At 52.2% G+C, this 9,748-nt stretch overlaps 2 protein-coding genes and 4 non-coding genes across 6 annotated transcripts; 3 read left to right on the top strand and 3 right to left on the bottom strand.

Moving 5' to 3' along the window:
* Positions 1-2,902: 2,902 nt before the first annotated feature.
* Positions 2,903-5,439, bottom strand: LOC134476518 (uncharacterized). The gene is made up of 2 exons (XM_063251213.1): positions 3,994-5,439; positions 2,903-3,880 (listed from the first exon to the last, which is right to left on the bottom strand). The coding sequence occupies exons 1-2, from the start codon at positions 4,049-4,051 to the stop codon at positions 3,330-3,332; spliced, it is 609 nt and encodes a 202-aa protein (XP_063107283.1). The 5' UTR covers positions 4,052-5,439; the 3' UTR covers positions 2,903-3,329.
* On the top strand, positions 3,986-4,150 carry LOC134476616 (U1 spliceosomal RNA). The gene has a single exon (XR_010048460.1). It is a non-coding gene; the product is annotated as a U1 spliceosomal RNA (small nuclear RNA).
* Positions 5,440-5,569: 130 nt separating the features above from the next.
* Positions 5,570-5,733, top strand: LOC134476614 (U1 spliceosomal RNA). The gene has a single exon (XR_010048458.1). It is a non-coding gene; the product is annotated as a U1 spliceosomal RNA (small nuclear RNA).
* An 841-nt stretch (positions 5,734-6,574) lies between these two features.
* Positions 6,575-6,738, bottom strand: LOC134476613 (U1 spliceosomal RNA). Its single transcript, XR_010048457.1, has one exon. It is a non-coding gene; the product is annotated as a U1 spliceosomal RNA (small nuclear RNA).
* A 130-nt stretch (positions 6,739-6,868) lies between these two features.
* LOC134476517 (uncharacterized) lies at positions 6,869-9,405 on the top strand. Its single transcript, XM_063251211.1, has 2 exons — positions 6,869-8,314; positions 8,428-9,405. The coding sequence occupies exons 1-2, from the start codon at positions 8,257-8,259 to the stop codon at positions 8,976-8,978; spliced, it is 609 nt and encodes a 202-aa protein (XP_063107281.1). The 5' UTR covers positions 6,869-8,256; the 3' UTR covers positions 8,979-9,405.
* On the bottom strand, positions 8,158-8,322 carry LOC134476615 (U1 spliceosomal RNA). The gene has a single exon (XR_010048459.1). It is a non-coding gene; the product is annotated as a U1 spliceosomal RNA (small nuclear RNA).
* Positions 9,406-9,748: the final 343 nt, after the last annotated feature.

The raw sequence follows: 9,748 nt of genomic DNA, 5'->3' as shown, positions 1-9,748 counted from the left end.
CAGATTTGAAGGGTTTGTTCTTTGTTTTGGGGGGTTCTTTTGTATTTTGGAATATTTGCATGTACTTTATTGGCTGAACGTCCTCAATCTGAAAATCTGAAGTGTTCCAAAGTCCAAATATTTTTGTGTTATGTCAGCTCTTACATTTCATAATTTTTTATTTCATTTCATTTTTTCATGTGAAAAAAATTTTTGATTTTTGGATTAGGGATATTTCATCCACTATTAATTCAAATTTTTCCTCTAAAGATAAGAGCTCTTCAATGGGAGGGGGCTCATTTCCATAGCTTTAGACAGGTATAATTTAGACAGCACAACATGTACCCACTGTGTAATCCCGATGCTTTCTGGTATATTTATGTGCCAAAATCCAATTTGAGAATATTTTCATTACCATGAAAAATCCCCCCTTGCCCATGTGCAGTCACTCCAGTTCCCATGGCCCAACGTAGCCACAGGTAACAATTATTTGCTATGTGTGTGCATGTAGTGGTTCTAGGCAGGTGTCGTGGCACAAGCCAGGAACCCTAGCTACTTTGGAAATTGAGGCAGGAGGATCAACAGTTGAAGGTAAGCATGGCCAACACAGTGATATCACCCTCACCTCAGTCTCAAAAACAAAACAGAGCCTGGCGTGTTGGGGTGCACCCATCATCCCAGCACTTGGGAGGCTGAGGCAGGAGGGCTGCCGTGAGTTCGAGGCATGGCTGCATGGTGAGTTCAAGACCAGCCTGGACTACGCCGAGAGACTTTCAGGTAAAACCTGTAATACAGTAACCAAACATCCCAACCACAAAACAAAAGATGTACACTGCAGGATGTGATGGTGTGTGCTTGTAATCCCAACCCTGTGGGTGACTGAGGTAGGAGGAGGCTTGCAAGTTTGACTTCAGCTTGGGAAATTTAGGGACTCAGTGAGACCTCGTCACAAAATGAAAAGGGCTGAGGATGTAGGTCAGTGCAGAGGTCCTAACTTCAAACCAGAGTAAACCACACACACTCACTCACACACACACACACACACACAAAACACACACAGGCACAGGCACACACACATGATAAAACTATATATAAAAATAGAACTATCATGTGACCTGGCTGTACCACTCCTTGGTATAAATACCTGAAGGAATTAAAGTCAGCATATTGTAGAGATACGATGTGTTTTTGTTTGTTTTTGCCATACTGTGGGATTAAAACAAGGTCCTTCCCACGTATCTCTTGCAGCCCAATTCACAGCAGATGAGATACGGAACAAATTTAGGTATCCGTATCAGCAAATAAATGGGTAAAGAAAATGTGGTATATACATCATTTGCAGAAAGTTTGATGGGACTGAAAGAACTCCGTGTAATCTAAATAAGCCAGACTCAGAAAAACAAGTGTTATTTCTCAAATAAGTAGCCTCTTAAAGAGATGACATGAAAGCACAAGGTCTCACTCAGACTGTTAAGACAAGAGGAAGGGACTATAGGTTGGCGGGGGCGGGGGAATATGATCAGAGTGCTGGTGTTTTAGACAGAGGTGGTTCACACCTGTAATTCCAAGCACTTGGGAGGCTGAGGCAGGAGAATCACTGTGAGTTCCGGGTCAGCCTGGGCTACATAGGGAGACCCGGGCTCGAAAACCAGAACAATACAGACCCCTACCCCGTCCCAAACCGCAAAACCAACCGAAAAATAAAAACAAGGAAAACATTTTAGATGCATATGTGGAAAAGACCATATTGAAATTCAGTATTTTTGTATGGTTGAGAGGCACTATATTTTTTTTGAGGCACTGTTACAAATGTTAAAGAAATTGTTGAAGCTGTGGGGAGCCCCGAAATTGATCGCAGGTGCGGGGTGGGGGGTGGGGTGGAAGTCGTGAAGCAAGGCCTAGGAGAAAAGCAAGCTGCTCCAGATTAGGGTTACTAGGCAAAGAACTTCACCAAAGAACTCAGGTGACACCAACCTAGGAAATCGCATAACTAAACAGGCTGCATTGCTTAGAGTTGTTCCTTTTCCTCTTAGCTGGAGAGAGGGCTCCACCTGACCTCAGCTTTCTGTATAGTCTCATCTTTATTTCTTCATCCTGTCCCCCTAACTTTGAGAGCTAGGCAAGGACGGGACAGAATCAGGGCCCACTCATTATAATATAGTATATTTACTTTTTTTTTTTTTCTATTTCTGATGTAGGGGACTGAATTTATAGGGCCTTATGCATGCCAACCAAGCACTCACTGAGCTGCGAGTGCAACCTCCTTTGTTTCACTCTCTTGGGGGTGTGTGTGTGTGAGAGGCTAGAGGTTAAACCCACCATCTTTGCAACCAAACTACTTCCCAGCCCTTTTTTATTTTTTATTTCGAGACAGGATTTCGCTAAATTGCTCAGTTGCCCAGGCTGGTTTTGCATTTGATAGCCTTGTTAACGTCAGAGCACTGGGATTACAAGCATAGATCACAATGTCAGGTTTATATAGTTCTTTCTAAAGTGGTTTGTTAGAATGCCAGTGGCAGGGCTGCGGATGTAGGTTAGTGGTAGAGCACTTGGCCTAGTGCACACAAAGCCCTAGGTTTGAACACAATGTATGAGCTCACGCATGCCAGATAGCACTCGGTGGCATAAGCACCTGCCTGGCAAGTGCCAGGTCCTGAATGCAATTCCCGGTACCAAAAATACATACATACATACATATATGCATGCATGCGTGCATTTTAAGAAACATGTGAAAGGTGATTATTGTTGAAGAGAGAAAGGGGAGGGACAGCTATAGAGTAGAGGAGGCAAAAGCCAAGTGTGTGCTCCTGAAGCAGATTACTGAGTCCAAATTAGGGTGTCACTGTGACTTACTGGGTGAGTAAACTTGAGCAGATGAACCCCAGTGTGCCAGTGAAAGGAAGAAAAATATTATTCAGTGATATTTGTTAAGGCACATTAAGGCTTGACTTTATTCAGGACCATAGTGCTGGGTTTAGACACCACTGGTAATGGGGGAGACAGTTTGTTTGTAGTGGTAAATACAGTGGGGGTAAGTCAGGAGTTTATCGGCAGCCTCTTGAACAAGTGGTTCGGCAGATGTAAAATTACCAAGAGTAACTAAGGGGATGGAGTGGGGAGTGGGGAAGCTAGTTAAACCCACCCGACAAGGGGAGGAGGGCGACCTTCCACCGGGGATAGGCAGGGAGAGGAAGGGGTGGCGGTGGTTTGTTTTGGCTAACAGGGTTCTTTCGTTCAAATTGGATTTCAGAAGGCAGTATATGGAGAAATCCAGGGAAAGTTTCTTAATTAAGGTTTGGTCAAGCAAACGTGAATTGCAGAGCGGATCTCGGGGTCTGGAACTGTCTGGCTTAGGGGCATGGGATCCTGAAGGTGGAAAGCAGCTCCTCTCCCCGCGCGCCTCCGCGGGTCCCGCTCTTCGGCAGCTGTCCAGCTTGCACGGCCCGGCCGCCCTCCTCCTCGCAACAAACGGGGATGGTGCGGGGCGGCCGCGGAAGGTCGGTCGGCGTGGCGGGAGGCCGGGGTGGGGGGGGGGGAGATCGCCTGGCGACCGAAAACTCCTCACAGCCATTTCTGCGGAGGGGGGCTGTCTCTTGTCTCTGGAGAGAAGGTCTCGGGGCACGCACGCCCAGGACTGGAAGCCGGACGGGTGTGGGGGAGGAAAACAGCCCGGTAGGTGCGGCTGGGGCGAGCGCGAGCCTGAGGAGCCCGGGGTGGGAAGCCCGGCTGGCGCGGAGGGCGGCCGGCGCGCGGGCGGTGCAAGGCGGGGGAGCGGGCGGCGTTATGCAGATGAACGGTCTCGGTGCGTTGTGGAAGCGCGTTCCCTGGCAAGGATCGGGGTGTGTAGCAGGTGAAGCACGCCAGTAGGTGGTGAGCCGCGGGCCCTCTTGCTGTGTTTTGGCTGTGAGTGTGTGGGCACGGGTGAGTTGTAGCGGAGTGAGGAGCGACCGGAAGGTAAGAGTGAGGCGTGTGAGTTGTGGTAGTGGGGCGGGTCGGGGCTCGAGTCATACTTACCTGGCAGGGGAGGTACCATGATCATGAAGGTGGTTTTCCCAGGTTGAGGCTCACCCATTGCACTCCGGGTGTGCTGACCCCTGCGATTTCCCCAAATGCGGGGAAACTCGACTGCATAATTTGTGGCAGTGGGGGACTGCGTTCGCGCTTTCCCCTGGTGACTTGGTGTTAAAGGCAGGCTTTCCAGCTTGGTGGCTTTTCTTCTCCTTTTAAGTTTGGTTGGCGTGTGGCTTATGTGACCACTTTTTCCCAGGAGCCAGGCAGAAAGAAGTTGGCTGGCGTGTGGCCTATGTGACCACTTTTCCGCAGGGGCCAGGTAGAAAGAAGTTGGTCAGCTTGGGTGGGCGTCAAGTGTAGGACTCCCGGTTGGCCAGGTGAGCAGGCTAAAGTGTGAGTGATGACAGAGGAGGGGATTGTTACTTCCAAATAAAAGTGTGTGTAGAATTGGAAGCTTTTGACTTAACTCACGCTCTGGCAGGGGCGAACCTTCTACAGGTAGACAGGTTGCTTTATGTTCGCGTTTTGAACTTCCCAGTCGCATCTCCGTTGTGGTTTCTTTGCTTTCTACGTATCTGTGTGTCTTAACTTTTCCCGTTCTCACCAAGTACCCCAGGTTAGTTTGGAATTGTCATTCTCGGCTGTGCCTCTTAAGTAGCTTGAGTACTGGGCACTCGCCTCGGTGCTGCAGGGTTTGTTTCGCATACAAAAAGCCCTGAGGTACCACCCCGCACCCCCCACCCCCCACTGAAACAAACCAGTAACAAAATCAAGTAGCTGAGATTATAGGCCGCTCAACAGCAGCAACAAACCCCACTGTCCTCCAAACACATTAAACAAAGGTTTTCCCAAGAAAAATACAAAGAGCAAAAAGCAAATGACGCCTGTGACAGTAAATACGGTTGATGCTAAACGGAACCCGGAGCCATTAGCCAGTGATGCAGAAAGGAAGACGCAATGCGTCCTCTATTCGTAAAGAAGAAAGGACTTTCTTCGTAAAGTCGTAAATTCGTAAAGGCGACGGATGCGGTTCCCTTGGCATCAGAAGATGCCGGTGTGAAGCCGGCTGCCCTCCCCCGCGCGCGGCTGCAGTTCGGGCCGGAGGATCTGGGCTGCTGGGCACGCGTTCAGCCCTCACAGAAACCTCGGCCAGCCGGCGAGCTCGCGGGCGTATTATCCGCGCCGTACATTCTGGGAAATGGAAACAGACGGAGGATTACCCGGGTGCGGCCGCGGAGGCGGCAGCGATTCAGACCCGGGACAACAGAGTCACTCTGCTGCCTGCCGCCGCGTCGTCACCTCCTCCCGGGTGGGCGACACCGGCGGAAGGCTGGTCGCCGCGGAGGGCGTCACCACAAGAGGCGGGGACATGCAGATGTCACGCAGTGGCTGCCGGTTCCAGCGCGTGGTTCCCGCAGCCGCGTCTCCCGGGCGTGTCCCCGATGCAAGTAGTGTGGGGGTCGTGGTGGGAAGCAGTTGTGGTTTGCGTGGGAAGGCGTGGAGGCGGTGTGAGGGTAGTAACCGTGAGTAGGTGAGGAGTGTGCAAGGAGGGTGAGGTGTGGCGCGAGGACTTCAACTCATACTTACCTGGCAGGGGAGATACCATGATCACGAAGGTGATTTTCCCAGGGCGAGGCTTATCCATTGCACTCCGGATGTGCTGACCCCTGCGATTTCCCCAAATGTGGGAAACTCGACTGCATAATTTGTGGTAGTGGGGGACTGCGTTCGCGCTTTCCCCTGGCTTGAGTGTCGCTAAAAGTAGACTTGTTTTGTTGCCTTGTGTCTGGGTGTGAGTTTTGATCCTCCTTGCCCAATTAGCTTTTGCTTACTATCATCTACAACACTTGCCCTACCTGGCTCTGTGTATTTCTTTGTCGCGGTCCTTTTCTAGGGCTCCTCAGGTGCTTGTTCCCTGGTGCAGCCTGGTCATTACGTGTTAGCGGATTTTATAGCAGGGGGCTGGCAGCTGCCTGGCAGGGCTCCGGCTCTCCAGGTGCACATGTGCGTTCCACGCCAGCCTGACTGAGGCCTGGTCTCAAAAACGCTAAATGTTAACTTGTAGTGTTTCTGTAAGCTTTCAGTACCGTTGGGCTCTGTGTTTAGTCATGGATTGTGGAAAACTGCAACAAAAACAAAGCCACAAAAAAGCTAAAGGCTTTGACCTCTGCACCACATGTTGGTCGGTCCGTGGTGACATGCCTAAACCCACAATCCATGACTAAACACAGAGCCCAACGGTACTGAAAGCTTACAGAAACACTACAAGTTAACATTTAGCGTTTTTGAGACCAGGCCTCAGTCAGGCTGGCGTGGAACGCACATGTGCACCTGGAGAGCCGGAGCCCTGCCAGGCAGCTGCCAGCCCCCTGCTATAAAATCCGCTAACACGTAATGACCAGGCTGCACCAGGGAACAAGCACCTGAGGAGCCCTAGAAAAGGACCGCGACAAAGAAATACACAGAGCCAGGTAGGGCAAGTGTTGTAGATGATAGTAAGCAAAAGCTAATTGGGCAAGGAGGATCAAAACTCACACCCAGACACAAGGCAACAAAACAAGTCTACTTTTAGCGACACTCAAGCCAGGGGAAAGCGCGAACGCAGTCCCCCACTACCACAAATTATGCAGTCGAGTTTCCCACATTTGGGGAAATCGCAGGGGTCAGCACATCCGGAGTGCAATGGATAAGCCTCGCCCTGGGAAAATCACCTTCGTGATCATGGTATCTCCCCTGCCAGGTAAGTATGAGTTGAAGTCCTCGCGCCACACCTCACCCTCCTTGCACACTCCTCACCTACTCACGGTTACTACCCTCACACCGCCTCCACGCCTTCCCACGCAAACCACAACTGCTTCCCACCACGACCCCCACACTACTTGCATCGGGGACACGCCCGGGAGACGCGGCTGCGGGAACCACGCGCTGGAACCGGCAGCCACTGCGTGACATCTGCATGTCCCCGCCTCTTGTGGTGACGCCCTCCGCGGCGACCAGCCTTCCGCCGGTGTCGCCCACCCGGGAGGAGGTGACGACGCGGCGGCAGGCAGCAGAGTGACTCTGTTGTCCCGGGTCTGAATCGCTGCCGCCTCCGCGGCCGCACCCGGGTAATCCTCCGTCTGTTTCCATTTCCCAGAATGTACGGCGCGGATAATACGCCCGCGAGCTCGCCGGCTGGCCGAGGTTTCTGTGAGGGCTGAACGCGTGCCCAGCAGCCCAGATCCTCCGGCCCGAACTGCAGCCGCGCGCGGGGGAGGGCAGCCGGCTTCACACCGGCATCTTCTGATGCCAAGGGAACCGCATCCGTCGCCTTTACGAATTTACGACTTTACGAAGAAAGTCCTTTCTTCTTTACGAATAGAGGACGCATTGCGTCTTCCTTTCTGCATCACTGGCTAATGGCTCCGGGTTCCGTTTAGCATCAACCGTATTTACTGTCACAGGCGTCATTTGCTTTTTGCTCTTTGTATTTTTCTTGGGAAAACCTTTGTTTAATGTGTTTGGAGGACAGTGGGGTTTGTTGCTGCTGTTGAGCGGCCTATAATCTCAGCTACTTGATTTTGTTACTGGTTTGTTTCAGTGGGGGGTGGGGGGTGCGGGGTGGTACCTCAGGGCTTTTTGTATGCGAAACAAACCCTGCAGCACCGAGGCGAGTGCCCAGTACTCAAGCTACTTAAGAGGCACAGCCGAGAATGACAATTCCAAACTAACCTGGGGTACTTGGTGAGAACGGGAAAAGTTAAGACACACAGATACGTAGAAAGCAAAGAAACCACAACGGAGATGCGACTGGGAAGTTCAAAACGCGAACATAAAGCAACCTGTCTACCTGTAGAAGGTTCGCCCCTGCCAGAGCGTGAGTTAAGTCAAAAGCTTCCAATTCTACACACACTTTTATTTGGAAGTAACAATCCCCTCCTCTGTCATCACTCACACTTTAGCCTGCTCACCTGGCCAACCGGGAGTCCTACACTTGACGCCCACCCAAGCTGACCAACTTCTTTCTACCTGGCCCCTGCGGAAAAGTGGTCACATAGGCCACACGCCAGCCAACTTCTTTCTGCCTGGCTCCTGGGAAAAAGTGGTCACATAAGCCACACGCCAACCAAACTTAAAAGGAGAAGAAAAGCCACCAAGCTGGAAAGCCTGCCTTTAACACCAAGTCACCAGGGGAAAGCGCGAACGCAGTCCCCCACTGCCACAAATTATGCAGTCGAGTTTCCCCGCATTTGGGGAAATCGCAGGGGTCAGCACACCCGGAGTGCAATGGGTGAGCCTCAACCTGGGAAAACCACCTTCATGATCATGGTACCTCCCCTGCCAGGTAAGTATGACTCGAGCCCCGACCCGCCCCACTACCACAACTCACACGCCTCACTCTTACCTTCCGGTCGCTCCTCACTCCGCTACAACTCACCCGTGCCCACACACTCACAGCCAAAACACAGCAAGAGGGCCCGCGGCTCACCACCTACTGGCGTGCTTCACCTGCTACACACCCCGATCCTTGCCAGGGAACGCGCTTCCACAACGCACCGAGACCGTTCATCTGCATAACGCCGCCCGCTCCCCCGCCTTGCACCGCCCGCGCGCCGGCCGCCCTCCGCGCCAGCCGGGCTTCCCACCCCGGGCTCCTCAGGCTCGCGCTCGCCCCAGCCGCACCTACCGGGCTGTTTTCCTCCCCCACACCCGTCCGGCTTCCAGTCCTGGGCGTGCGTGCCCCGAGACCTTCTCTCCAGAGACAAGAGACAGCCCCCCTCCGCAGAAATGGCTGTGAGGAGTTTTCGGTCGCCAGGCGATCTCCCCCCCCCCCACCCCGGCCTCCCGCCACGCCGACCGACCTTCCGCGGCCGCCCCGCACCATCCCCGTTTGTTGCGAGGAGGAGGGCGGCCGGGCCGTGCAAGCTGGACAGCTGCCGAAGAGCGGGACCCGCGGAGGCGCGCGGGGAGAGGAGCTGCTTTCCACCTTCAGGATCCCATGCCCCTAAGCCAGACAGTTCCAGACCCCGAGATCCGCTCTGCAATTCACGTTTGCTTGACCAAACCTTAATTAAGAAACTTTCCCTGGATTTCTCCATATACTGCCTTCTGAAATCCAATTTGAACGAAAGAACCCTGTTAGCCAAAACAAACCACCGCCACCCCTTCCTCTCCCTGCCTATCCCCGGTGGAAGGTCGCCCTCCTCCCCTTGTCGGGTGGGTTTAACTAGCTTCCCCACTCCCCACTCCATCCCCTTAGTTACTCTTGGTAATTTTACATCTGCCGAACCACTTGTTCAAGAGGCTGCCGATAAACTCCTGACTTACCCCCACTGTATTTACCACTACAAACAAACTGTCTCCCCCATTACCAGTGGTGTCTAAACCCAGCACTATGGTCCTGAATAAAGTCAAGCCTTAATGTGCCTTAACAAATATCACTGAATAATATTTTTCTTCCTTTCACTGGCACACTGGGGTTCATCTGCTCAAGTTTACTCACCCAGTAAGTCACAGTGACACCCTAATTTGGACTCAGTAATCTGCTTCAGGAGCACACACTTGGCTTTTGCCTCCTCTACTCTATAGCTGTCCCTCCCCTTTCTCTCTTCAACAATAATCACCTTTCACATGTTTCTTAAAATGCACGCATGCATGCATATATGTATGTATGTATGTATTTTTGGTACCGGGAATTGCATTCAGGACCTGGCACTTGCCAGGCAGGTGCTTATGCCACCGAGTGCTATCTGGCATGCGTGAGCTCATACATTGTGTT

This window comes from Cavia porcellus, unplaced genomic scaffold (assembly GCF_034190915.1).
Source record: "Cavia porcellus strain 051 isolate PalLab524CR breed Dunkin Hartley unplaced genomic scaffold, mCavPor4.1 scaffold_6, whole genome shotgun sequence".
NCBI classification, from domain to species: domain Eukaryota; kingdom Metazoa; phylum Chordata; class Mammalia; order Rodentia; family Caviidae; genus Cavia; species Cavia porcellus.
This window is presented reverse-complemented; position numbering and strand designations above follow the sequence as displayed.

Coding starts and splice junctions, on each gene's coding strand:
- LOC134476518 (XM_063251213.1), bottom strand. CDS start 4,051: ATGGGTGAGCCTCAACCTGGGAAAACCACCTTCATGATCATGGTACCT. Junction 3,881..3,993: donor CATGGTACCTCCCCTGCCAG/GTAAGTATGACT, acceptor ACACACTCACAG/CCAAAACACAGCAAGAGGGC.
- LOC134476517 (XM_063251211.1), top strand. CDS start 8,257: ATGGGTGAGCCTCAACCTGGGAAAACCACCTTCATGATCATGGTACCT. Junction 8,315..8,427: donor CATGGTACCTCCCCTGCCAG/GTAAGTATGACT, acceptor ACACACTCACAG/CCAAAACACAGCAAGAGGGC.